This window comes from Crocodylus porosus, unplaced genomic scaffold (assembly GCF_001723895.1).
Source record: "Crocodylus porosus isolate Cpor-Errol unplaced genomic scaffold, CroPor_comp1, whole genome shotgun sequence".
Lineage (NCBI taxonomy): Eukaryota > Metazoa > Chordata > Crocodylia > Crocodylidae > Crocodylus > Crocodylus porosus.
Window position 1 is genome coordinate 16456562 of NW_017728921.1, and position 26106 is coordinate 16482667.

The 26106-nt window shown below is 39.4% G+C and overlaps 1 protein-coding gene across 8 annotated transcripts in view; it reads left to right on the plus strand.

The window, feature by feature from the left end:
- CABIN1 (calcineurin binding protein 1) overlaps nucleotides 1-26106 on the plus strand; it is a 202353-nt gene that overhangs the window by 13759 nt on the left and 162488 nt on the right. For 5 of the 8 annotated variants that reach the window (XM_019539123.1, XM_019539126.1, XM_019539124.1 and 2 more), the window contains exons 9-19: nucleotides 1176-1468; nucleotides 2808-2976; nucleotides 5371-5507; nucleotides 5921-6138; nucleotides 7944-8022; nucleotides 8264-8451; nucleotides 11129-11278; nucleotides 13396-13590; nucleotides 14334-14570; nucleotides 17213-17378; nucleotides 17978-18093. In XM_019539123.1, the coding sequence (XP_019394668.1) occupies nucleotides 1176-1468; nucleotides 2808-2976; nucleotides 5371-5507; nucleotides 5921-6138; nucleotides 7944-8022; nucleotides 8264-8451; nucleotides 11129-11278; nucleotides 13396-13590; nucleotides 14334-14570; nucleotides 17213-17378; nucleotides 17978-18093 (1948 nt within the window). The remainder of the gene's footprint in view (nucleotides 1-1175; nucleotides 1469-2807; nucleotides 2977-5370; nucleotides 5508-5920; nucleotides 6139-7943; nucleotides 8023-8263; nucleotides 8452-11128; nucleotides 11279-13395; nucleotides 13591-14333; nucleotides 14571-17212; nucleotides 17379-17977; nucleotides 18094-26106) is intronic. The other 3 variants (XM_019539125.1, XM_019539128.1, XM_019539131.1) reach the window with 1 other exon arrangement.

Sequence of the window (26106 nt, forward strand, 5' to 3'; positions counted from 1 at the left end):
CTCTCATAGGATGCTCCATCCATCCCATCATCTCAGTGTTCACAAGCTACCGGGTACCTCGAGGTACATAGAAAAAAAACTTATGAAGCTGTGTCTATGGTTAAATCTCTCCGAATCAGAATCAAATCTTCAGATTCAGATTTGGCTGAATTGAGTCAGGACAGTGATCTGAATCGGTGAATTGAATCACTGTCTTCTGAATCAGGCCGAATCTGTATCAAATACTGCATGCTTCTCACACCCCTACCTGGCACTACTTTTTTCTAGATTTAAACTGACATGCATCCGCTTTAACCTGCTGGACTGTTGAATTGGAGCAAGTATATATTGGCAGTCAGTTTTGGAATTTTCCTGCTTTAGTTGATTTGCATGTGAATTAACTCTTCATTTTTAATTTTAGTATTTTTACCAGTTGGATGATGAAAACTTGTAAGACTTACTAGTCTACAACAGAGTTTAGTCTGCAGTCGCATAGTCTAAAAAAATTGTTAGATTCTTTCTTGTGTTTTAAACTCTTTTTTTATTAAGGACTTTGGTGATCTTACTTAGCTAATTCTTCTACCCTTATTTGCATCAAATAAGAGTTTGCTCTTTAAGTAGGCCCCTGGCAGAACATGCTGATTGTGAATAAGAGTAACAAAGTCTTGTCTTTCATGATTGAGTATAATAGAGGAGCTAAAAGTGGTTCAAGTGAGGTTAATTTTTATGTATTTCAAGTACAGTGATTTCCCTAGCATTTGATGTCTTTGAATTTCATTAATGCCATCTCTGAGGCATATCAAAGTCCCATTCCCCTGTTCCCACAATGACTGTGCTTGTTATGACAATGTTGATCCAGCTAGTTGGTTCAGAGATGAGCTCCCTGATGATTTATTCCAGAACTGATACTCCCAGTGGTCTGTGTGACAGGATACTGAAAACAGTATTCTTCAGCTTCCCCAGATGCAGAATAGATTTTGACTCTGGGAAGAATCTGTTCCTCTCAGGCTGGTATATTCCCTTTGGTAGACTTAGTCATTCTAATCCCCTTGAGCAGAATACTTTTAACATAATTACTACAGGCTGCAGTGGAAAGGTTTATAACTAATCTAGAAGGTGATATCCCAAGAGCTGATACATTAATGGCTAAATTAAGTACTAATGAGGTTGTGATACTTTTGTGTTTTCACGTGCAGATGGAAGTGTCTAGGAGAAAGTTTACTTGCCATGTATCACCACTTGACAACCTGTGAACCTCCTCGACCCAGCCTGGGGAAGAGAATTGACCTCTCAGAATATCAAGACCCAATCCAGCACTTGGTTATTTCTCCTACTTCTACTCCTGTCAGTGTTATCCAGGCCAATCCTGTCAGCACTAATCCAGTGGTTACAATGACAGATCCAGTATTAACTTACATTCCAGTGACACCCCATTTTCCCAGTCACAGTCAGAATTTATTGGAATCAGTAGCTCCTGTAGGTGAGCAAGGTACTTTAGTCTAAGTTTTCAAATATGATTGTTGCCTTTAGACATTAAGGCAAGGGCGGGCAATTATTTCAGGCAGAGAGCCACTTACTGAGTTTTTGGCAAGCCATTAAGAGCCACATGACAGGAAGCCAGGGGCAGATAAATAATCATTTTCTACATTTTTATGGGCCCTGTGGGCCAGATAGAATGGCCTGGCGGGCCACATCTGGTCTGTGGGGTGCATTTTGCCCACCCCTGCATTAAGGACACTGAACTGTTGTTTTGGAAATGTCTGTTTTCTAAATGGTTTCCTGCTGATTCAAAATATTTCCAATGTATTTATAATACAAGGCAAAACAAGGGGAAAGTTCAGTGGTATAAGGCTATAATTTCAATAGAAATAGCTACTCTAGAAAATGGAAAGTTATCCACATAGCCCTGGTTAATAATTGAGACACTATAGTCAGCAGATATGAGTACCATTTATCCATCATGATTGTAGTAACCATCACTCTACTATCAAATCCCTTTTATTCCTGTCTCCTAGTGACTCATAACACATTTTCTTCATATGTAAAATGAGGCTCATGTCTGCGGCTCAGGGATATTGGCAGGCTTAATTTGTTAAGATTAGTTATGTACCTTCTAGTCCTCAGATGGAAGAGTCTGAGAGAGAGGCAAGGTATTGTTACTTTTAAAAAAGATAAGTTGAGGTTAGTTGCCTGTTTCCCCAATTCTTAGATTCAGCATATGAGTATAGGAACTTGAGAGGGTCAAGTTGGCTGATGTTAATGTTTGTTGGATGATACTCTCATGCAGGGTTCTAGGGGATATGCTGTGTAGTTAACTATATGGTATATTTTTTTATCTTAGTAGTTATAGCTCATGATGTTACCAGTATTTGGTTGACTGTCACAGGTTCTTGCAGGTATTGATAGAGGGGAGGCTTCTCTGCTTTCCTTCAGGACTACAGAAATTATATAAGAATGAAGAGAAAAATGTTTCAAGTAGATCACGTTGTTCAGGCCGATATTCTGCATCACATTTTGTCCTGAAGAGAAATTTCCAGTTGTCCTTTTTTTCTGTCTTGAATTAAGTTACTACTGTGAATTAATATAAGAAAACAATACATGAAATTTTCTATTATTTTATGGAAACTCTTCCAGTATTCTAATTCCCATTGAAATTAATACAGATGGTGCTACTTGCATTCAGTAGGAACAGAATTGTCTTTGGATGTTACCAGAGAATTAAAAAAATTTAAAACATCTGCCAAGTATTGCTCCAATAATATCCCATGTTACTTATTTTGAACCATTTGGCAATTCCACTTTTGAAGCTTTTTGATGTTGTTTTTTAGGTGACACATCTGCAGGTGATAAATCTAAAAAAGGGGTGAAGCGAAAGAGAATCACAGAAGATAGTGGCGAAACAGCTAAAAGGCGATCTGCTAGAGTACGAAACACCAAGTGCAAAAAGGAGGAGAAAGTTGACTTTCAAGAACTATTGGTGAAGTTCCTTCCTTCCAGGTACAGTAAATCATCACTGGCATTGCATTACATAAGAGCTAGAGGTTGATTGGACTTCAGGTTGACCAGCTGGCATCTACCAGCCTCTTCATGGATCTGGAGCTGTGTTGCTTATTGAAAGAAATGGGACTTCAGTATTCTTTTGTAGATGTTATTAAAAGCATTCATTTTTTTTTAAATCCTAAACTAAAAAAGGCCAATAGAACTACCAAGTCAAAATAAAATTAAAGTAAAAGCAATAAATCAACAAGTTAGTGGAGGAATTAATTTGGCATTAAACTAGCTAAATTATTCACCATTCAATATGCAGATTTGATTGATTTTTATCAAATTCTTTATTTAAGAAATCAAACCATACAGACAGCTGTATTTGAACTGTCTTAGAATTCATAGGGATGAATTATTTTTCATATTAGAGTACCTTACTTGTAAAATCAAACTGATGTCTCATATCTGGAGCACAACTTCAGAACTGTGTATAAAACTGATTTTTCTATATTTCTGTTCATCTCACTTTTGTCCCATCCTTGTTACATACAGACTTTACCAGAACAATCCTAATAAATAAAAGTTTAACAACTCTTCCTTACCAGAAATTACAGATTGCAAACTCCAAATTTCTCAGGACTTGTGAATATAAAACATGCTAATGAATAGTTTAATCAAGCAATGTTTAGAGAAGCTAGATTTTACTTGTGGAGCTTTCCCTAACTGGATTTTATGGATGCTCAGGGATGCTTTTGTACATGCAGCTATGCTTTCTCTATCTAATTATAAAAAGGCTAATACGATGGATATCTTTGGGGCAACCAGCTAGTATTGCCAGAAGACCAAAACAGAGAAGAATATACCATTTAAGATTACAATGGAATTGGAAATTTTGGTTCTTGTAGTGTTCTGGAAAGTCAGCACCCCCAACAACATACGTTGAAAGGTGGTCACCTCAGACTGGGGAGCAAACCCAGAAATTGGGGAGCAAACCCAGCTACATTCTGAACCGCTGCTATTGCCTTGTATTATTCCATTGCAGAGTATGTGTGTCCAGTATGGGAACAATCAGTTCATGTCAAGAAACTAGACCCAGTTCTAAATGACAGATGTCATGAATTAACAGGACATCTAAATCCAACACCAAATGATAGCTTTACTTACTGGCTGGCATTGCAGCATCTGATATCAGAAGAAAGGTAGTGAGCCAAAAAGAAAGATCACAGCAGATGGAAGATCCAAGGCATCCACTCTGTGGTCACATAAGTAGCTAAATGACTTAAAGCACGAAAGAGTTTTGTGACCAGTGTTGTACCCTTAATCACGATGGCTGTGACTGAGGTTATTGAAGGAAAGATTCTGTGCAGTCAGGTGCCCTGAAATGGACCTGGAACCCCAGGAGGAATTTCCCAGAGGGGCTGTGACAGACTGGTCAACATAGCAATGCCTGAACTGCCTGTATGCTCGAACTGGAAGATCAAAAACAAGCATGATCAAATGGGACTACTCTGATAACACAAATATATGCAAGTTCAATGAAGTGCAGACCATGAAGCACCTGCTTGTTTGCCAACTCCTTGGTGAGACCTGTATGAAGCAGGACCTTCCTGCAGCAATTAAAATCTCCATTGCTTGTCATAAACTAGATGTTTTTCCAAAATCATGCACAAGGTCATGGGAAGAAGAAGTGTTCTGGAACTCTAAATCAAGGAACCAGAAAATGATGTTCTGCTGGCCCAATGCTTCTACCTAGTGAGCTTCCTTTCATTTGAGAAGGCTGGATGTTGCTGATTTGACCTTTTTACAAGGTTGTCAAGCTTCAGGATTCTGCAAGGCTAGTCTTTCCTCTTCCAAACTTAAAAGGTGAGGTTCTTGGGCCTCATCTTGGAACTCAACATTGCCAATTATCTCTTGCATTGGCTCTGTCTCAAAAGTGTGTGAACATATAAGGTGCAAGACTTGCCTTGGAGATGTGCATCTTGGTCTAATTATCTTTAAATTGGGTCCTAGGCTAGCATCCTTTTAGGCAAATGGAAGCATAGATCCAAATAGCTTGTCTTCCAGAATCAATATGTTAATAAAAAGAAAAAAAAATTGTAAAGCTGATAATGATGAAAACCATTTCAGGGACAACATTTTAGTGTTCATAGAAATTAATTGCTTTCAGATATAATTTTTCTAGATGTTTTCTAGAAAAAAGCAGAAGCAAACCATGAATTCTTTTTGCATGTTTAAGAAATGAAAATGATGTAAACTTTTATTGCTGTATTTCTTCTGTTAAGCTATACATAACTTGTCATGTTTTACTGCCATTTGTTACTAAAATTCCTTTTTAGGAATTTCACAAATATATATATTTTTGGTCCTGTTTTCTTCCACCTCACCCCCACCCAACTTCTTACTTAGGCTGAGGAAAGTGGATCCAGAGGAAGAAGATGATCCTTTCGGTAGCTATGAAGTGCAGTCAGAGATCAAAGAAGAGAACTTCCAGCATGTTGGGCCACATAGGATGTCATTTGATTCTACAACATTCATGGAATCTGGTAGGGACTTCATAATCATTCTTCTAATTATTTCTCTATGCTTCTCCTCCCACACTTCTCTATGATTGTTTTTATTTTTCTGTGAACAAAAGAACACATTTCAAAGGGTTTATTTTAATAGATCATTTGGCTGAACTTCACTGTATTAATAACTGAAACTATTTTTGTGTTTTCAGTGGGTTGCTTGATTATTGTTTATCTGATCTCTGTGTATTTTCTCAATTTAGCACACAGTTACTTAATTCTGCATTTGTTCAGAACTACATCCGTTAAGGAGTAGGAATGTATCTCTTTTGCAGGACGTGTGCTGGATGTCATAAAGTATTATCTCTGAGACTAAGAGAGATGGTGACTTGAAAATGGTTGAATTCAGCAAACTGATTTTGTGAACTTTGTGCTCTTCTGCTATCTAGAGAAACAGGATGTTCATGAGTTCCTTCTAGATAACCTGAACAATGGTGGTATACTTGAACTGATGATGAGATACCTCAAAGTAATCAGCCAGAAGTTCCTGGTCAAGTGGCCACTTGGATTGGCTGAAGTTGTCCTTAGTATCTACAACAGCTGGAGAAAGCACAGTAGTAATCTGCCCAACCCATTATTGAGAGACTGTAGCAACCAGCACATCAAGGTAATGAGATTGTTTGTTTGTTTGTTTGTTTGTTTGTTTGTTTGTTATTTTACCTCATCACTACCAGTATATTGCTTTATATGCCTCCAAGCCATCTACCCTCAGTGCAGCAACTTTATTCATGTTTTTCTTAACTTTTCCTATCCCTGGGATATTCGTGGATTCTAGTCTTCATTTCAGTTGTTAACAAACTTGGGTGCACTGCATCTGATGGTGATTTTGGTCATTGTATTACTGAGCATATTGGGTGATGTTCCACTTGTGGTGCAAAAAAGCCTCATGTTTTGCTGTGGGCGAGTGTGGAATTTGTAATAAGAGCTTTGCTTGATTTTTAGATCTGTGCAACAGAACTGAGCATGACTCAACATTCTAGTGGTTTAGATCAGTGGTTTCTGAACCTTCTCTGCCCTGTGGCACACTTACCTGGCCTTTTCTGCCCCACGACACACCAGCTGAATGCAGGGGAGGAGGGAGGGGGTGGCGAGTAGTTGAATGCTGGGGGGGAGGGGATTGGCATGGGGCTGGTCGGGATGTGATGATAGCACAGGGCAGCGGTGGCATCACTGCCTGTAGCCATCCCCCCACCCCCCTGGGAGCCATACCCCCCCAAGATTCCACAGTATACCTACCTGGACATGGCCGATGGCACACCGGTTGGGAAGCACTAGTTTAGATTCCATACCAGAGATGCACTTCATCTCAGGCACACGGGTTGTATAAAAATCCCTCTTCTAAATAGAATATATAAAACATGCAGTGACTTGGCAAATTATGGAGTTCATAGTTGAAAATTTATACACCACAGTAAAAGGAAAATATATTTCCTTTTCTCACTAAGGCCCCCTTTTACATGTTGCAGATATTGTGCAATTAATTGAAGACCAGCTACACTCCATAAAAAGTTCCAACCTGCTATAAAGTTAGTACACATTTTTGAGGTCTAATTTTATAGTTGGTTGCTATCGAGGTCTAATTTGCACATATAGCAGGCTAAACTATAGTAAGTAATGTGGCTATATAGCTGCAATGTATATGAAAACACCTACACCAGCACATGCAAAGAAACTTCTTGGTAACAAATGCTCCAGAATCATTTGAACTATACCAAGACTTTTCACTTTCTTCCCATGGGGTCTAATTATAACCACCACATAAAAATGAAAAAAAAAATCTTTATTCTTTATTCCATATAACCACCACCCTGTGAGTTGTACTAGAATATCCACTGTTTTCATTAGCAACTCGTATCCAGTTATTTTTTTTAAATATGCTTCCATCTTTTATTGAACAGTATTAATGACCTGGCAAAACTAGAGCATGTGTGTTCAGTCTCCTTGATTTCTACAACTTCTCTGCTATTCATCTTGGCCTTATGATATTTTTTTCAGAGGTTCTAGCAAAGGGATCAGTGATGAAACAAGTTACTGAGGGATAATAAGGGAGCAGTTAGTGAATGAGGATGGTGCCCTTTTCCATGATAGGACCAAACTGCTCCCTTATTATCTTCTTTTCTGCTCAGTCTTTTCTTTTTTTATGAACAGAGAGTTTTTGTACCTCTCTCTAGTTGTAAATGGCATATTTTCCCCTGATCCTTTTTTTTGCCCTACTAAGTGTTATAGGAAGAATGCAACCTTTTTTTCCCCTTCCCTTTTGAAGGAAAAAAGCCATAATAGTAGTATCTTGGAAATAGAAATCACAAAGAAGACATGTTAGAAAGTTGTCTTTCAAGTGCATTGCTGATTTCATTTCATTTTACTCATGCATTTCTTTTTTTCCCCCCAATTTTATTCATCCTTTCCCTATAGGATATGATGTTGATGAGCCTTTCTTGTATGGAACTGCAACTTGACCAATGGCTCTTGACCAAAAGGAAAAGCACTACTGGTAATAGCTTGATATTTCTCAGCTATGCTCTTCTTACAATTTGAATTAAACTAATAAGACGTTTTGCAAGGAATGTATTAGATTTCTGGGGTATTATTTCTCTAAATGCAAGTCATAATAAAAGATGAGGACAAAAAGATGAGGACATCTGCTCATAAGTTGGTATTCTTGTTTGGGTCCTGCTGTATGTGGAACCTTTTGCATAAGGAAAATGCAACATTAAGCTAAAATTTATTTGCAGTTTCCCCTCGGAATTGTCCTGCTACCTCTGTGAATGGAAAATTTGGTCCTGATTTCCCAGGAACTCATTTCCTGGGAGACCTGCTGCAACTATCATTTGCATCCTCCCAGCGAGATCTGTTTGAGGAAGGATGGGTGGAGTTTGTGGCTCGAGTGTATTGGCTGAAAGCACGCTTCCTAGCACTTCAGGTTTGTTTGCAGTTTGAATTTGATAAGTACCACATCTTTATTATACCTTTTTAACATCCTTTAAGCAAAGTCAGAGCTGTCTAACTTCTAGGCAACCAGGGGCCACATGCCGTGGATGCTGCATGATGTGCAGGCCACAGACCCAGGGGGCCACTTTCTGTGTGGGTGAGTGGGCAGTCTACCCACTTCCATAGTGTGTGCAGCTCAGCTCCACCCTCTCCTGCTCACATGAACCACATGGGCTACCCATCACTCTCCCTGTAGCAGAGGCAGCCTGACCCCCTTCTGCCCCCTTCCCGTGGCATATGTGCAGAGCCTCTCCCCTACCACCATGATCCCCACAGCACAGGCAGTCTGGCTCCCTGGATGCATCTACAAATTAAGTGGAGCAAGGTTCTCCGTGTTGTGATGTATTTCTTTTTTATTTTTTCAATGGAGCACAATCCTTTTGACAACAATTAGTTTCTGATATAAATTCCCAAGTAGATTATCCTAGAGCAGTTTCTCAAGTAGAGAAGCTGTTTGTTTGATCCCATATTTTACCATTTTTTTTAGGCATCACTTTTTAAAAGACAATACAAATCATTTAACATTAATTGTGTAAAGTATCAAATTTAGATGTTTAATGTTAAGTAGGGAATGTGCAAAGCTTCAGGTGCTGATTTGATTTGGAGGAGAGTTGGCAGCCAAATCAAATAAGGAGACCAATAAAAAGGTCAGAATCAATTCAAAGCCTCCAGTGAGGCCTGTTTGATTCAGAGATTCGGCTGATTTGGTGGCGGCCAAATCTCTGAATCAGATTTGGCCCAGTTGATTCAGGGCAGTGATTCAAATCACCAAATTGAATAGCTGTCCTTCAAATCGGCTGGATCCAAATCTGAAGCAAATACTAGCTGCTTTGCACAGCCCTAGTCCTAAAGTATCAAATTCTAATCTTACATTGATAAAGTAGTATGTCAGTGGATTTTATGTATAGTTGGTGACTAATTTATTACCCTTTCACATCTCAGAATCTCTTTTTATGAGCCCTCTATGAAAAGCTATATAAAGAAAATTCACCAAAGAGAATTCAGCAGGGATAAAACCTCCTTCTTACTTATAAACTGTTTAATTATCTTACAGAATTGAGATAAATGCCTCCTGAAAAATGTAATTTTATTTTCACTTAAAACAAAATCTCTCTTAAAAGGTCTTGCAGTTTTCTTTATATTTGAACATAAAACAGCAGCCTTTCAATTTTAAGATAGTTTAAAATCAAGTATTAGTGTTCAATCTCAGTAACAAAAAAAGCTTCACTGGTGCTCTCTGCCCTATTCCGTTGGAATAATTAATTTTTATGGTTATAACATATTTATAATTTCCTTTTCCGCAATAAATCTAGGTACTTTAGTTTCAAAAGACAAACAGAAGTAGAAGAATAGTGTGAAACATAAATACACAGTTTGAATCGGAATCAATTCCAAGTTGTCCAGTCAAAAATAGATTTGATAGCCTTTCCTGAACAGACTTCTGCACAGCTAGTGCTGGCTCGCTATAGTTTTAGTGAATTATATCTTCTTCCTTCACAGCCTCCTTTGTTCTCCTGATCCTTTCTCTTTAGGACAGCTCTAATTTGCTTAAGATAAATGAAGTGTACTGTGCACAATTTGTCTTAAATAGCTTGGCATATACAATAATGTTACTTGCACTTCTGTTTTAGTTGGCACATGTGAAAGACATGCCTCTAGTATTTAATCTGCTATTCTTAATTTTTTGAGAAAAAAGGAGGGTTAATTTTACATAAATCACTTTTCCTGATAGGCAATTTGAACACCTATCCATCTAGTTTACCAGTGATCCTCATCAAAATTAAAAAGCTAAAATGCAATCATGAGTTAATTAAGTAGACCCCCACCAATAAATAACGGTTTCACAGTTTTTGTGGAAACCATGACAAATGGCATTGTCCATTATTGCCAGGAAATATTGCATTGGCTGTGATTTTTTTCCCACAAAGTTAACCTAACCCCCCACAGCATATTATTCATACTGTACACTGTTTTTTAGAATGTCCTAATGCTTACTGCAATACAAAGATAATGTGACAATTGCTGCAGCCACAGATCACGTGTTTGAGTTTCTGCTACCGATGTAGACTAAGTGAAGGCACTATTCAGTGAAGTGAAAATGTTTCTATTATCATTAGCATTAATGTGTATTTCTAAACTTTTTGTAGAACACTACATATAATAAATGATGATGATATAATTTACAATTCATAAATATTTATAATATATTTAAATTTAGATTTATATTTAATATTTAGCATTATAATAATATGATAAATTACACAATATAATTTACTTTCCATGGAATAAGCTATTAAATTATATGGTACGTATCTCTCTGCCAATCAGTGGCAGGGAATGGGGCCACTGGGAAATGCCTGCAAAATTGGCTCTTTGTACCGCAACCAAGCTGCGAAAATTGCTTTGTCTCACTACAAGTTAAATAGACCCTTCTTTATTGGTGATTATTCTTCGTGTTGATATTTTGAATTTTATTTGAAGCATAATGATAGTCTCAATTACACTAGCAGCCTATACATGGAATTAGTGGCTTTAAAAATTACTTAAACGTTTTGGAAAAGTCTTATTGCAGGGAGCAATGCATGATTTCATCTTTACTGTTTCCGCAGGGTGACATGGAGCAGGCTTTGGAGAATTATGACATCTGTACTGAAATGCTACAAAGCTCCACTGCTGTCCAAGCCAAAGCTGGCAATGAATGCAGCATCATAATCCGTTTACCTAATCTCCATGTTGATTCTGTAGTTTCTTTAGAAGAGGTAGGGGTCAGTTTATTTGTGGGGTTTTTCTGTCTCTTAAGTTTATCCAAAATGAGAATTCTAGGCAACTTAAAGTATTTTTGAGGTTTTTCTAAGGAAGAACAAAATGTTGCATGAAACTAGAGATTTTGTTTGTATACTTGATTTGATTCATAATTCATTTCCCTCTGTAAAGAAGTGTGCACACATTTGCACAGCATAATGCAGTGCTATGCATAGATACCCCAAGCTAGTAGTGAAAGTGCTAAGTCAGTGATTCTCAGCCTGGGTGCTGGGTATCAGCTAAACTAGGAAGATGAGTGAAGGCTCAGGCATGTATCCCTGCCTGAACAATCCCCTATTCCCACTGCCAGGCCCTTCTTCAAGGAAACAAGCACTGTAATCTATAATTTAGTTTTTGAAATTGGGTGCCACTTAATTCACAAAAGTTATAGAGGTGTGCCTTCAGTCCAGTGAGAGGTCTTTCAAGTCCAAAAAGGTTGAGAACTATTGCATTAGGTCATGTGCAGAAGTCTGCACAGTACAATGCAGGCTTGCAGGTACTGGCTCTGTAATCAGAGGCAATATGCCCACATTAATATGGTGCTGTACCTAGGATAATAAGCACTGCTTCCCTATGGAACTCATTAAAGAGGCTCTGAAGTTTGGAGGGGGGAGAAATAAGAAGTTTCTCTGCTGCTTGGATGTATTTGTTTCCAGTACAGCTAACCATTTATTTTATAAGAGGTTTATTTTATAAGAGAATGTGCTTTGCATGTAATGAGTGTTCAGAAACCATGCAGAAGAGTTGGGCCTGATGAGAAAATAACATGTTCTCATAGTTACAGCATATTTAAATCTCAAACCACATTCCCCAAAAATGGGGAAACCCAACAAATATTGTTTTCATAATTAGTACTCTGAAGGTTATCCTCCCCTTTTCCAGTAAGATGCTGTCTGGATTTATTTTTGGTCCCTGCGTGGCTTACTTTTACCAAGTAGATGCATAGGGAAATATTACTACCAGAATTGCTGCATGTAAAGTTACTGTTCTTAGACTAGAGCTTTGTTTTGAAGGGATACTTTGCACTAAATTTCACTGTCGTTTAAATGAATTCTTGACATTGGATATCTTAAATTCTATTCCCACTCCTCTCTGTGGGAGGGCTTCCCATGTAATGCTGTTGTTAGGCTAAAGACCACCTTTTGACTGTGCTTTCTCAAAGTTTGAGAAGTGTGAGATTCGTAGCTCTAATACAGTAGTGTGTGCTCAAACCTTTTCAGCTACTAGGCCATATGGGCTGTGCTCAGTCCAACTGGTGGACCCAGTCTTGCACCCAGACTGGGGCAGCCCAGCCTTGATTTAGGTGCACAGGGGAAGGGGGTTTGACCTGGTCCCAACCTGGCCCTGCATGGGGGGAAGGAGCATGATCCAGCCCTGAGAGAAGAGGGAGCATGGTCTGACCCTACCCGTTGAAGAGGATGTGGCCCAGCCCTGACTTGGGTGGGTGGGGGGAAGAGGGTATAGTCCCCAATCCAGCTGCACAGGGGAGGGGGTGTGGCCCAACCCCATGGTAGGAAGGGGGCATGGCATACCCCTGTGGGGTGGGGTGGAAAAGGGAATGTGAGGCAGTGGTGAACCAGCTGCACCAGGGGGAGGGGGCTTGGCCTGGCCTGAACCCGATCAGACAAAAGGAAGGGAGTGTGTCCCAGCACCTGTCTGGCTATGCCAGGGGGAGGGTGGGGTTGTGGCCTGACTCCAACCAACCCTGTGGAGCTTGGGATTTTGGCAGCATGGAAGCATGGCAGTATTGCTATTGCTCCCCTGCTGTCAAATTTCCTGACATGTGGGGAGCACTGTGAGCCAGATACCAAGGCGTCCATGGGCCTCATTTGGCCCACAGTCTGGAGGTTGAGCACCCCTGCTCTAGTACAAAAATTTGAAATATTGATTTAAAAAAATGGGGACGTGATATTGGTCTGGAATCTTGTCTGCTTTCTTTCTTGTTTCTGTCTTTTTTACATTGCTGTAGATTTTATGTATCCTACAGCTAGTTAGCTATGTTCATAAGTAATGCCAGTAGTCAGAGGAACATGAAGGTGACTATAGGTTGCATTGCACCATCTGTGACTTGCAGATTGACAAGAATCTGAAGTCTCTGGAGAGATGCCAGTCTTTAGAAGAAATCCAGCGACTGTATGAAGCAGGAGATTACAAGGCAGTGGTGCATCTGCTTCGCCCAACCTTGTGCTTTAATGGATATGGCAGAGCTAAACATCTGGAATTTGTTATATCCATACCGGAGAGACCGGCACAGTTGCTCCTGCTGCAGGTTTGTTATGTTTCTTTAACAATGTTCTTTTGTGTGGGCTTGAGAACTCTGCTTTATTTCCAAGGGCAAGATGAAGAGATTTGGAGAGTTAGTATTTCTTTCACTTTACAAAGCAGAACATTTACCACATCTTCAGGTAATATAAATTCACCAAGATCTGTTAAACTCGGTAAAGCTGTGTTAGTTTCTGTCAGCTGGGGATGTAGCTCTTCATTTAATCTGGCTGACCAGTAACAGAATATGTAAGTAGCCTTAAATATAAATCTGAAAATATATGTGCTGAATCAGTTGTAGAGGCTGGCTTCTGGTACTTCCCATTTTTGTTGCCCTTGAGTATTTGTCTGTTAACTTCCATGTATTTTCTGCATCTGAAACTTCGATAGCAAATTGGTATATGAATCACTGGTGTAATATATTTTTACTGGCTTGCTCTATTTAAGAGGCAGGGCAATAACTGCTGCAGCATATGGCAAAAGTCTTATTGCAGACTGTTCCTTGCAAAGTAGGTTCATATAATTGCTTAGTGTTCAATGTTGCTTATATAAGACCCACTCGTTGCTGTGAAGCACAAGTCCTCCATGATCCACTTGTTTTGCCCCTTTTTAATGTCACATTGAGAAACTTCCTCTCGGCATTTCAGTAAATAGGCTAGCTGCCCACTCTGTTTCCCATTTCCTTTAGTCCATATAACACATTAAGCACATTTTCTTCTATGTTTTTTTTTTCATGTTAACTTTACTTAGGATTCCTTGCTCAAACTGAAGGATTATAAGCAATGTTTTGAATGCTCAGAAGTTGCCTTGAATGAAGCAATTCAGCAGATGATTAACATGACAGTAGCCTCTGCTAAAGAAGAGTGGGTTGCTACAGTAACACAACTGCTCACAGGGATTGATCGTTCATTGTCATCCGAAAGCAACATCCTAAAGGAATCTTCTGTAACACCAAGCCTTATTCGGCTAACAACCAACCTCATCCAGGTAACTTACTCACCTGCACTAGCAAGTAGCTGCTGTGTGTTACAGGGCTGTTAGACATGATACAGATGCTGTCTGAATTGCCACCCACTTGCAGGACTGCTCTTGGGTTAAATTTCTGTGTGGGTTGCTCCCTTTCACATAGTTTTCACTGAAAGATCTCAGAAATGTGCTGAACATCTCTTCTGGAATCAGTCATGGCATCTAATTTTGAGAACCAGCTCTGCAGAAATAAATGTAATAGTAATAAGGACTAGCAATAAGTTAGCTGAAGGAGCAGTACCATTGGCTGGTACTCTGTAGAAGCAACAGTGCAAGGTTTTAGTTTAGCAGAAGTTTAGTTGACTGGGTCCAGTTTGTAATTTGGAGCTACGTATTCCTGCTGTTTTCCTCAGAAATAGTAAGAAAAATCCTCTGAGTTTGAGGAACAAAGTATAGTCAGGTAATTCTGTTAGTTGCTATAATAGCTCAGGCCCCTATTCATCTTTTATTTTTGTAAAATTATGAAGAGTAGTTAAGTTAGTTAAAATTGGGAGTTTGACGATAAAATAAGTGTTTTCTTTCTTTTTAGGAAAAAAACAAAGTAAAATGAAGGTTACTTCACTTTGTTCTATTATAGGTGATATTTTGTCTTTTTGTAGAAATTCTTGCAAAATTTTGAAAGCTGCTTGCCTCCACGCTTCTCATTTAAAAGCCCTAAGTGGCAGAATTATAGGCTTCTTTTAGTACTATTCTTTTTTCAAAGCCCTGATCTTGTTAATTGCCACCTGAAAGGTGCTGAATGTCCTCAACTCTCATTAACTTCAGTAGGAGCTAGGAACCTTGTCAACTTGCAAAATCTTGCTCTTAACATTTGATAACAAATATGCACAATTATGCTTGTGTGGTCACTACTTAAGGTGGTATTAAAAGTAAGGCTGTTAAACGAAAACTGCAGGCCTTTATTATAGTATCATACATATATTTACTCTTATTTAGGAAATAGTTATGTTAAAAAAAGAGAATAATTTTCAAAAGGATTTTAGAAACCTCTATTGCTATTTTAGTAAATCTGGCTGTTGTACGGTTAGGATTTATATTTTAATAAGACAAATTGTACTGTACAGCAAGAAACTCTCCCTCCTGAGTTAAATAGGACTGAAAGAATTAAGGTAATATAGGGGGAAAAGGAAATTGGAGAGTTACTTTTAGTATGAAATGATTTCTATAATATTAAAAATGTTTTGATGTTATAATGGTTAAGTATAATTACTATTCAGTTAATCTGAGTTAAAAAGAAATGTAATACTCTGACACCCAGAGAGTTTCTAGTAGAGCCTGAACTTTCTCATTCCTAAGTACCTTGAAATAATTGTCAAAATGTTAGCTTACTGTTTATTTTATTGTTAATTGATTGCTTTTCTTTTTGTTCGCTATTGATGAAAATACTTAGCTGATATGTAAAGCTTTTAATCTGTCAATCTCAAACTGCTTCACAGTAGCGTGTAAGTATCATAACTCCATTTTAGATCTGATGAAACGGAGGCACAGAGAATTGTAATAGGCGTCATTGATTACTTTCAAAACGATCGAATTTTCTGTCCCTCCCTAGGCCCTCATTTTTCCAACTATACTGAGATTCTTTTATACTTGAAATGTTAGCAAGTAAAAATTGTCAGAATAAAGTAGAAGTGTGCTGAATTTCTGAAAGTTAGTTTATTTTATTTTTGAGGAGCAAAAGCATGAGTCTCCAAAACATACTATTCAAAAAGCATAAAATTTGTGCTTCTAAAGACTTAAGATGAATTTTGTCCTATATCACAGATAATTTTGTAAATAGTTACTCCACCTGCTGGACTAAGAAGGGATTGAACAGATTTGCAAAGCTGCATGGTCCTCTACACACATTTTTGCTAGGTATTATGAGGTAACTAGGCAGTCTTTAAAAAAGCCAGCTTTTAGTAGAACTCTTCTAATATCTGTTCTTGTAAAGTAATTTCACCTAGTTATTTAGAGGGAATGGTATACAAATCTCTTTTTCATTAGACTCCTGTCTTCTATTGGGATGATAGGCAATTTTTCATGTGGAAAAGATACTGGTATTTCCCTAATGTAGCACTTGTTTGTGGCTCCCTTGCATACAGCCTCCCTCCTTACTTCTAGCCTGTTTTTTATTGCTTGGCATTAGTATTTGTTTCTCTTTAGGACAGTGTCTGGTAGTGATTCGTAGTTGGCACTTGTTGGTTATAAGATTTTCATTTTTATCTGAGCATGATTAAAGATCAGTTATATATCCAGTTTAAATCGAGCCAGATACCTTCACTCTTTCTAGATACTAAATGGATCTCTTTATAGTCGGAGCTTATGTTAGAAATACTCAAATTCTGCTCTATCTTTGGTCCCTTGGACTTCAATTTGATATTAATTTTCTAACTATACATCAGTTAGCTTAGAGGCTCCCATAAAAGGAACCAGTTGTTCTTTCATCCCATGCAATGCTGGAGATTTAATGACTTACTTTGTCGTAGTTCCATATCCAGTCAGCATAAGAAGAAAAGGGTATCACATTTTGACTGATTGTTTAAGAGTCTGATGCACTACCAGCCTGGGGCATCTAGTCAGGTGTGAATCTTTTTTATGATGCGTGATGTGTATTTCTTTACTAGATTATAGACTGCAGCATGGCTATCCAGGAAGAACCCAAAGAACCATATGTTTCCTCAGTGCTTCCCTGGATTATTCTGCACAGAATCATTCAGCATGAGGAAGATGCCTTCCGATCCCTTTGCTGTCAGCAGCAACAGCAGCAGCTCCAGAACCAGGGTGAAGAAGGTAATAGTTTCATTTTTCAGGGTGACAGGTTAAAACCATGTTCTTTGGCCTTTTTGGCATGTGAATCAGGAATAGCCAGTGTACTTTCCCCCTGCTTCACACACACCTGCTGCCTCCTCCCAGCATTACCAGGGGACTCTCTAATCCATATGTCTTTACCATTAAAGGAAAATAATTCTGAGGAAAAGCTTGTGTGTCAGAACATGGTGAGGGTTGGGTGAGGAGATACGTGACTAATTATGTTTAGCCCAATTCTGTACTACAGTAAAAGCTCTGTTATCTGGTATCCCCCAAGAATGGGGGATGCCAGTTAATCAAATATTCCGGTTAATCAGATGTGCGCCATCTGGTGCACTCCCTGGTGTCAGTGTGCTGACAGAGGGGGGACCTTGAGCGGGCTGCTTTGCTTTGAGCCGTGGACCAAAGTAGCAGCAAAGAAAAACTCTGCTTGCGGCAGTGAAACCCGGAAGTGGTACTTCCAGTTTTGCTTTTGCCGCATTCCTCGGATGCAAGTTAATAGAGTTTTCTGGCTAATAAAGTGCCCGTTAGCACAGCTTTTACAGTACTTAGGATATATATTTTCCAACTTTTTCTTCCAGTGAGTCCTGATGCCCCTATGCTGCCTTCTTCTCTCATGCTGCTTAATACTGCTCATGAGTACCTAGGGAGAAGATCTTGGTGTTGTAACTCAGATGGTGCTCTTCTCAAATTCTATGTAAGTATTGATGCCTAAATATGTAAAATACCTTTAACATCTGCCTCTTTAATTTTAATTTAGCCTAGATGATAAAATTCATGGGCTGTTCTTCCAAATTGTTGTCCCTTTTCAGTTTCTGAATCTCCTAGATGGACAAAAGACAACATTTGCCTTGGATGATGATGTTTGCTTTGTGTTAACTCAAATTAACTGCTCATTAGTAAATACTGGTACGTTGCTTTGAAACTATGAAGTACTGAAAAAATGCAAAATAACATTAGAGATTACTGAGAAAGCAATATACTCTTTACATAAGCCATGGTCTTGATAAAATGCACTTGGTTCAGATTATGCCCCTGGAATTTTAACAGAATGAAGATGGGCACAGTATTCTGTATAAGAAAAAAATTAGCAGGGTTCAGGTTTTCTGAGATTATTAGGGACTGTAATATAGATTGGTATAATTAGCATACATCAGCAAGATTTATAATATCATGATTTATGACTTATATGTCATATTCTTCATTATGGTAAAGTCAGCCACGCTTTTACAACACATTCGCTTCTGCCTACTTGCTGCCTGGAGGCAGAGCCAGATTTGTTAGTCATTGGCAACAGGAAAATACCTTGACTCTGACATTTTTCTCTAATTTATCCATCTTCACAGTGGCAGGTGGCTCCTTGAGACTTCCCTGCTACAGATGTATACTTTGAGAGACATTCCAAACTCTGTTTCCAGTTTCTAACACTTTGGTTCAATACCATAATCCCCAGGTACTTTCTAGGGCCCTGTTTGCCTTCTGTGAAAATTGCACCCCAGCTTTTCTTCTCTGAAGAGAGAGGAAATGGAAGCCAAAAGCAAAAAAGGTCTATGTCCCCCTTTTCACCCCCTTCCCATATGTCTTCTTGGGAATTCACCTGGCTCTGTGGGCAGCATGGTTTCCTTCTCAGTCCATTCTGGCTGGAGATTTGTTGGCCACCGCTCCTTGTATGGAGTTGAATTATTCAGGATAGAAGGGGACAGCTGTACTGGGCAATGATGCAGGCATCATCTCAGAAACCTAGGTTGGTGTTAGTCATTTTAGGCATCTTGCTCAGACAGGAAAGGAGGCAGGCAAGGATTAGAAAAATAGGTTCAGAGAAAGCAGTTTACTTGCTGCCTTTTCCATAAAGAGTAGGCCTGTGCAAAGTGGCTAGTATTTGCTTTGGATTTGGCCAGTTCGGGGGACAACAATTCAATTTGGCAATTCGAATCACTGTCCCAATTCAATTCAGCCAAATCTTATTTGGAGATCTCTAAATCTTATTTGCCAAATCTCCAAATCAGCCAGGCCAGGCCCATCTACTGCCCCTCTCCCAGCCTGGCAATGGCTGCCCCGCCTGTCCCAGCTTCTGGCAGATATTTAAAAAAAAAAAAGCCCCAACTCAGGGGGTGCTGTTGGGCAGGGGGCGATCCTCGCTGCTCCCCACTATCCCACGCTTCATGGGGGGTTCTGCCATGAGCCCCTGGGTGCCGTGCCCAGGGCAGCTTCGGCCCTTTAAGTCCTTTTTGGCCCTTCGGCAGAAAAAAACCAAACCCCGGACTCACTACTCCTGCTGGGTGGGAGGTGATCCCCACTGCCCCCTACTGCCTTGCACCACTTGAGAGACTCTGCAAGAGTCCCTGAGGCCACTGCAGGAGCAGTGAGTCCCAGGGCTTTTCTTGTCTTTTTTCTTAAAGGGCCAGAGCTGGCCTAGGCAGGGCACCTGTTGTGGGGGGGTGGGGCTCATGCAGTGGGGGCAGAGGGGTTGCCCCCTCTGCTCGGCAACACCCGGTAAGCACCGGGGCTTTTTTTTAAAGTACCAAGCTGGGGTGGGAGGGGCAGCCATGGAGGGGCTGGGGAAACAGGCAGGGGTTGGGAGGGCTTGCAGCGGTCCCCCATGGTCCTCTTCCCCGGCCTTAGTACTTACCAGCTTGGAGTTGGCTGCAGCTCCCTGCTGCAGCCACTGGGAACTGCCTGAATCATCAAAGCTCTTTGAATCTTTTCTGAAGATTCGGAAAGCTTTGAATTGATTTGAACCTTTAAATTAGTCCCTTGCTTCAATTTGGATTCGGCCGCTGAATCAGGCTGAATCTCCTTTGAATCAAATCACCATCCGAAGCTTCGCGCAGCCGTAATAAAGAGACAATGTCAGAACAGCAGTATGTTAGATAAAGATCATGCCTGAGTCCCTAGAGCACTTATCACCAGCCTAACCACATCTTGGAGTGGTCTCCTAACCCTCTTCTTCTCAGGCCGATGGAGGTCACTGGTTACAATATGGACATTCCCAAATGCCAGGGATTGTAGTGAAGCAACTTCATAGCCAGCTTCTTTCTCCTGCTGTCACCTTCTTCCCTCCTGTTTCTCAATGATACGCCAGGATGAGGCCTCCAGGATCAGCACAGGCTTCTTTGACCCATATGGCTCCCATGCAGTACATAGAGGTTGCCTTTCTGGAGAATCTAGTCCATCCTGAATCCTAGGCTGGTCCCTTTCTTGAGAGAGACCCAGGAAGGATGTGAGAGAGAGAACATGAACAATAAGGCCAGTTTTTGAGGGCAGTGAGTGCAAATCATATGAAACACTTTTGGAACAATGTTTGAAGCCAGTTTTACTAATTTTATTGCTTCAGGATCATAGAGGGAAAACTCCCAAAATAGAAATGTATAAATAAATAAAATTAAGTTTGTTTTGCCTTCTCATGTTCAGAGTATAGCATAGTTGGTAATCCTCTGTGCTCAGGTCTTCTAATCACTTCCATGGGGAAGGCAGCTAGGGTGACAACTTAGAGACTGGCTTGTTCAGCAAGACATAAGCTTTTGTAAGCAATGGTTGTCTTTGAACCACTTAGTCTCTAAAATGCCACCATGTCCTGTCTTCTGCCTGACTTCAGATTAACACAGCTAACTATTTCACCTTTGTAGGGTGGAGTATAGCATGCAGAAAAGACCAGAGCATAGACATGTGCCAATTCTTCTGGCTATGTGCATATGTGGACATGCACAAACCGCCATGCAAAGGAAATGTTTCTTCTTTAGGGAAGGCTAAGTCTCCAAATCAGAGTTTAAGAATGAAAAAATAAAATGCATATAAAGAAAAACAACAATAATAGAGTCTTTCATGTAGAGCACTATGAAGCAACAGTTAGGTCTTCTACTTTCCTAAATAATCTTATAAATATACACCCTTCTTCATGGTCTCTAGAGAGATGCAATAAAGGGACAGTGATTTTCTGCTAGACCTAAAATGCTGGGGAAGTCTCAGACTATCATTACAAGTATCTGCTGCATGCTGCCATGCCTCACCACCACCTCCAACTCCTCCATTTATTAATGGACCAGGTAATGAAAAGAGGGATAGCAGCCCACAAGCAGAACAAAAAGCATGCATCAAGGTGTCACTTTGGCCCACCACTTATTTCTATTGAGCTACCTTGGCTTCTGTATTATAAGGCCTAAATGTGTGTACCAGTCCAAATTCAACGTGGAGTCATTGCCAAGATAAACGGGCCTATTTTCCGTACAGCTCAGACTCAGAATTTCTTACTGGGCTAAATCATTGTCTTGAAATCTGGTTGCCACACTGTACAGGCCCTTTTCAGGCAGTTGTCCTTGCAGGCATGCCTCAGCCCTCTCTCTTAGGCGTGGAAACTCTCACATAGCAGCAAACCACCCTCAACATTTATGAAGTGGTATATGAGATCTGAAGTGCCTCTACATAATTTCATTGGTAATTGCTGACATGGGTGAACAGTATATTGCAGCTGTGGTTCATCTCAGTATAAAAATTCTGTGTTTGAAAGGCTTCTTACTGATACAGATAGTCCAGTACAAATCTGTTTCCATGAAGCTATATTGGGCTCTGGCCTTGAAAATTAGCCTTGTTTGGGCATGGGTTTGGAGCATCTTTGTAGCTATGATGGTTTATGAAATGTATGAGGCAAGGAGTTTTTCAGTTACTCTCATTGGAATAACTGAATAGTTAGGGAAGATGTTGGACAAGCATTCTGGCATAAAGTAACTTCTTCAGGACCTGAAAGTCTGTTCATCATCTCTTCCAGCTATATACTTGGTCCAATAACATATTGCCAAAAAAAAACCACTTTGTCTCTTGTTTACATAAATTGGGTCCTGACTGTCTTAATGTTACTTTGCAAAATTCTGTTTAAAGCTGAAATTGTTCAGAATCTTTGGAAAAGTCAGTTTACAGTCCTGACTCCTGCTAGATGCTATTGTAGCAAAATTTTATGTTATTTGCAGGTTGAAGCATTCCATGTAGTAAAACAAAAAAAAATGCAGGATGCAAAAATAAATTAATATTTTTCTTCTCTCACTTCAGAGCTCTGTGAATGACTCCCAACAGTCTTATCAGAAACTAGGCCCCTTCCTTCAGTGTCAGGAGAGTGTATTCATATCTATGACACCTTTTTTTCCCTGTTAGCTATGATCGTTATTGTTACTAGCCCTTCAAGGTATCCAGGGGAATAGGAATATTAGTACCAGCTTTAAAATAGAGGGAAATGAATTTGTATATCTTCCTAGACCGTTTTTCTCATGAGGTCCCTATACAAAGAGAAGACTGAAACAAGTGTCCTGTCATGTTTTTGGAGTATTTTAGTTCTTTTTTTTTCCCCCAGTGTTTAAGTACAATGTGAAGCTAGTCTGATATGGGCCTGGGCTGAGAACTGAATGCTAGCAGTACAAGGTCTCATTTCAGAGATCTTTTTTTTTTTTTCAATAATGAGGATAGCTATGAAGGAAAGAAATGGTAATGTTATCTAGAGCTGGTAATGCTATCTGATAGTGTTAGAAATGAATTCCATTAATTCATGCCTAGAAAATAAGAGTTGTCAAGTTGGTAATATCAGCACATGTGAAGGTGTTCACACACCCAGAGATGTGGGGTGGAAAAACTTCCTCAGGAAAAAAAACTTCCAGTACTTTATTTTTCCTTGGGAAATTTTCCATTTCTAAAGATTCATTGTGTCACAAAAATCATTCGGAACAATGAATGGATACCAATACAATACAGGCAAGTTTGGCAGCTTCAAAGTTGTAATGAATGTTTTTCAGGTGATTATCCCTAGGAAGTGTGAGAGAGTACATATGTTTTATTGATTCGTAAGCGGGAGAGTAAATACACTCACATATTAATCCAAATCAAAAATCAAGTTATGAATTCACCTAATTGGCTGTGCAGGTCAAATCAAAACCAAAGCTGAAATTCTTATTTCATCCAGGAGTGCAAGTGAAAGCAAAACCAAAACTAAAACTAAAACTGTGATTAATTTATGTTTCACTTGAAGTTCAGCAAATGCACAGAGCAGTGTCTCATTTTGTTTCTTGAGTTGGGGAAGTTGAAAGTGTTTGCATAAGATCTGTTAGGTTTTTTTTAGTGCATTTGGCTTGAAGTAGTCATAATAATGCCTAATCAGAAAAAAAAACCTAGTGTGTGGCATCATTATAGTGAAGTTCAAGCCACTGAAGGAAGGAAGAAAGTTGGTAGATGTAAATATTGCCGATAGGAGTATGCTAACAGCGCAACAAGAATGAAGAAACATTTAATAAAATGTAGAAGCTGTCCTGAAGGAGTACAAGCTGTATACAGAAAGCTAATACAATGAAGTGGTGGAACAACATCATCTGAGAAAAGTCTACTTCAGGAATCCTATGTAAGTAAACGAATTAATATGTTAAACAACACACAGTATAGTTTAGCATCTGTATTGTTTTAAAACATTATAATTTTAAAAGATGTTAATGCAACTTTGGACTATTATTTTATTTATTTAAAATATTTGTATTCTGCTTTTCTGCTTGCACTAAGCACCCAAAATGTCTTAGGCTTAACAATATATATTTTTTAAAATTACATAATAGATAAATAGTTAACTATCAATCCAGAAAAGTGAGTTTAGTCCTCTGGCTGATAGCAGAGGCCAGACTATACTTAACTTTGGCTCTGCAGTCCCAGGGCAACTGAGCAGCAAGTTGAGCAGCAGAGTGTTCTTTCTAGCAGGGAGAGGGGAAGCAAGCTCCCTGCCGCTTCTCCTTCTGATAGATGAAGCCAGACTAGAATAGGCTAAAATAAAAATCTTTTCCCCCTTTTTTTGCAGGAACTTGGTAGTTCATGTGAAATGGTAGATTTCCAAAAATGGAAACTGAAAATGTTGAGCTGCCAGGTCTGGGGGAAGAAGCAAGGTCCTCGCTTTCAAGATCACTGTCGCCAGATATGCGATCCACCATGAGTAGCTGTTCAAGACAGTCAAGCTTTTTATCAAGCTTTGTGGACAAAATGTCAAAAGAAGATCAAGAAAAAGCAGAAGAGATGTTAGCTTAAGCTATATTTGCAAGTGGTATGCTTCTTTCTGTAACTGAAAATCAATACTGGAAGGAATATTACGAACTAATTGGCCCATCATATAAGTTACTGTCATGTTGTTGCTTATTGCAGTTTATCTTCGATGGAGAGTATGACAGTTCAAACAACAGTTATGCAAAGGATTGATCAAGCAGAATCACTGAATGATGTCAGATGGATGGATTGATATACAAGGAAATCCTTTATTGAACATTATGTTAGCAGCACTTGAACCAATATTTCTGAAAGCAAGTGTTATCAAATCTTCTAGTCATACAGGTGAATACAGAGCCAAATTACTGAGTGAAGAGGTTGAAAGTGTAGGTCCCTCCAGGGTACAAGCCCTTGTAACTGACTATGCAAGTAACATGAAAGCTGGATGGCAAATATTAAAGGCAAATTATCCTCATTTAATAGTATTTGGCTGTCTTGCTCATGGGTTGAATCTTCTGGCAAAGGACATAATAAGTGTGAATACAATGAAGACAATATTGGCAAACTGCAAAGTGATTGTGAAAGTATTCAACAATCATCTTGTTGCTAATCAGACTTTGAAGAAATTACAGGAAGAGAAGCAGGGGAAGGAAAGTGCACTTTATCCCTAGGAGAAACTAGATGGGGCTCTGCTACGAAGTGTTTACAGTTTCCTGCACACACAGAACTGTTTGCAGTGTGCTTCAGTAGATGACACAGTATCCCTGATTATTCCGGTGAACACTCTGAAGCAGATTTTTGACAACAATGTGTTCCGGGTTTGAGTTGAAGGAGCATTCCGTTTGCTACTACCAGTTTCAGCGGCTATCAAGAAACTTGAAGGAGATGCGCCAAGCCTTTCAAATATTCCAGAGAGATTCAGACAACTGAATGAAAATCTAATTGAGCTTTTGTCATCTTCACCTTTTATCCAAAAAAAATAGTGCTAGTGGTAAAACAAATGTTTACCAAGAGATCTGAGTTTTGCTGTCATCCAGTTCCTCTGGCAGCAGTGGATCTTCAACACAGGACAGCATTTATCAGAAGATGAATTATCTACTGCTCTCAATACAATGGAAGTAGCTAAGAATGTTCCCAACATTGACAAAATAGCCATGACAGACATTGCCGAGTACCACGCAAAAGAAAAACTTTGGAGCAAAGACATCAGTTGGCAGGCAGTAGAGAATATGCCTCCTCTCACATGGTGGAAGGGATACTGTTGTCCAGAATTGCTCAAAGGATCCTAAGCATTCCACCAACAGCAGCTTCTTGAGAACAAAACTGGAAGGCTTTCAGCTCAGTCAAGACAAAAAAAGAGGAATAGACTAACAAATGAACACAACACTAAGCTTGTTTCTATTTCTCAAAATCTCTTGGTTCTGGAGAATCAGTCAGAAGCACAATTAGTGAAAAAGATGCAGTGTGATGATAAGTTGCCCTTGCCCATAGACTCATTGGTAAAACCATCCTTTTGCAAAAGAGAATGTGGTTCAAGTAGTTCTGAATCAGATTTGCCTCAATCTGATTCTGAAATGGAACTAATAATAGTGCAGGTGCTTCTAAGACAGTGACAGTGAAACCTGGAGGTGCCGCAGTGACCTCGGTGGAAGAGAGTTAAACTCTGTTGAAGTAGATGAGTGGACAACCACGGCATATCATGTACAGCTCTTTG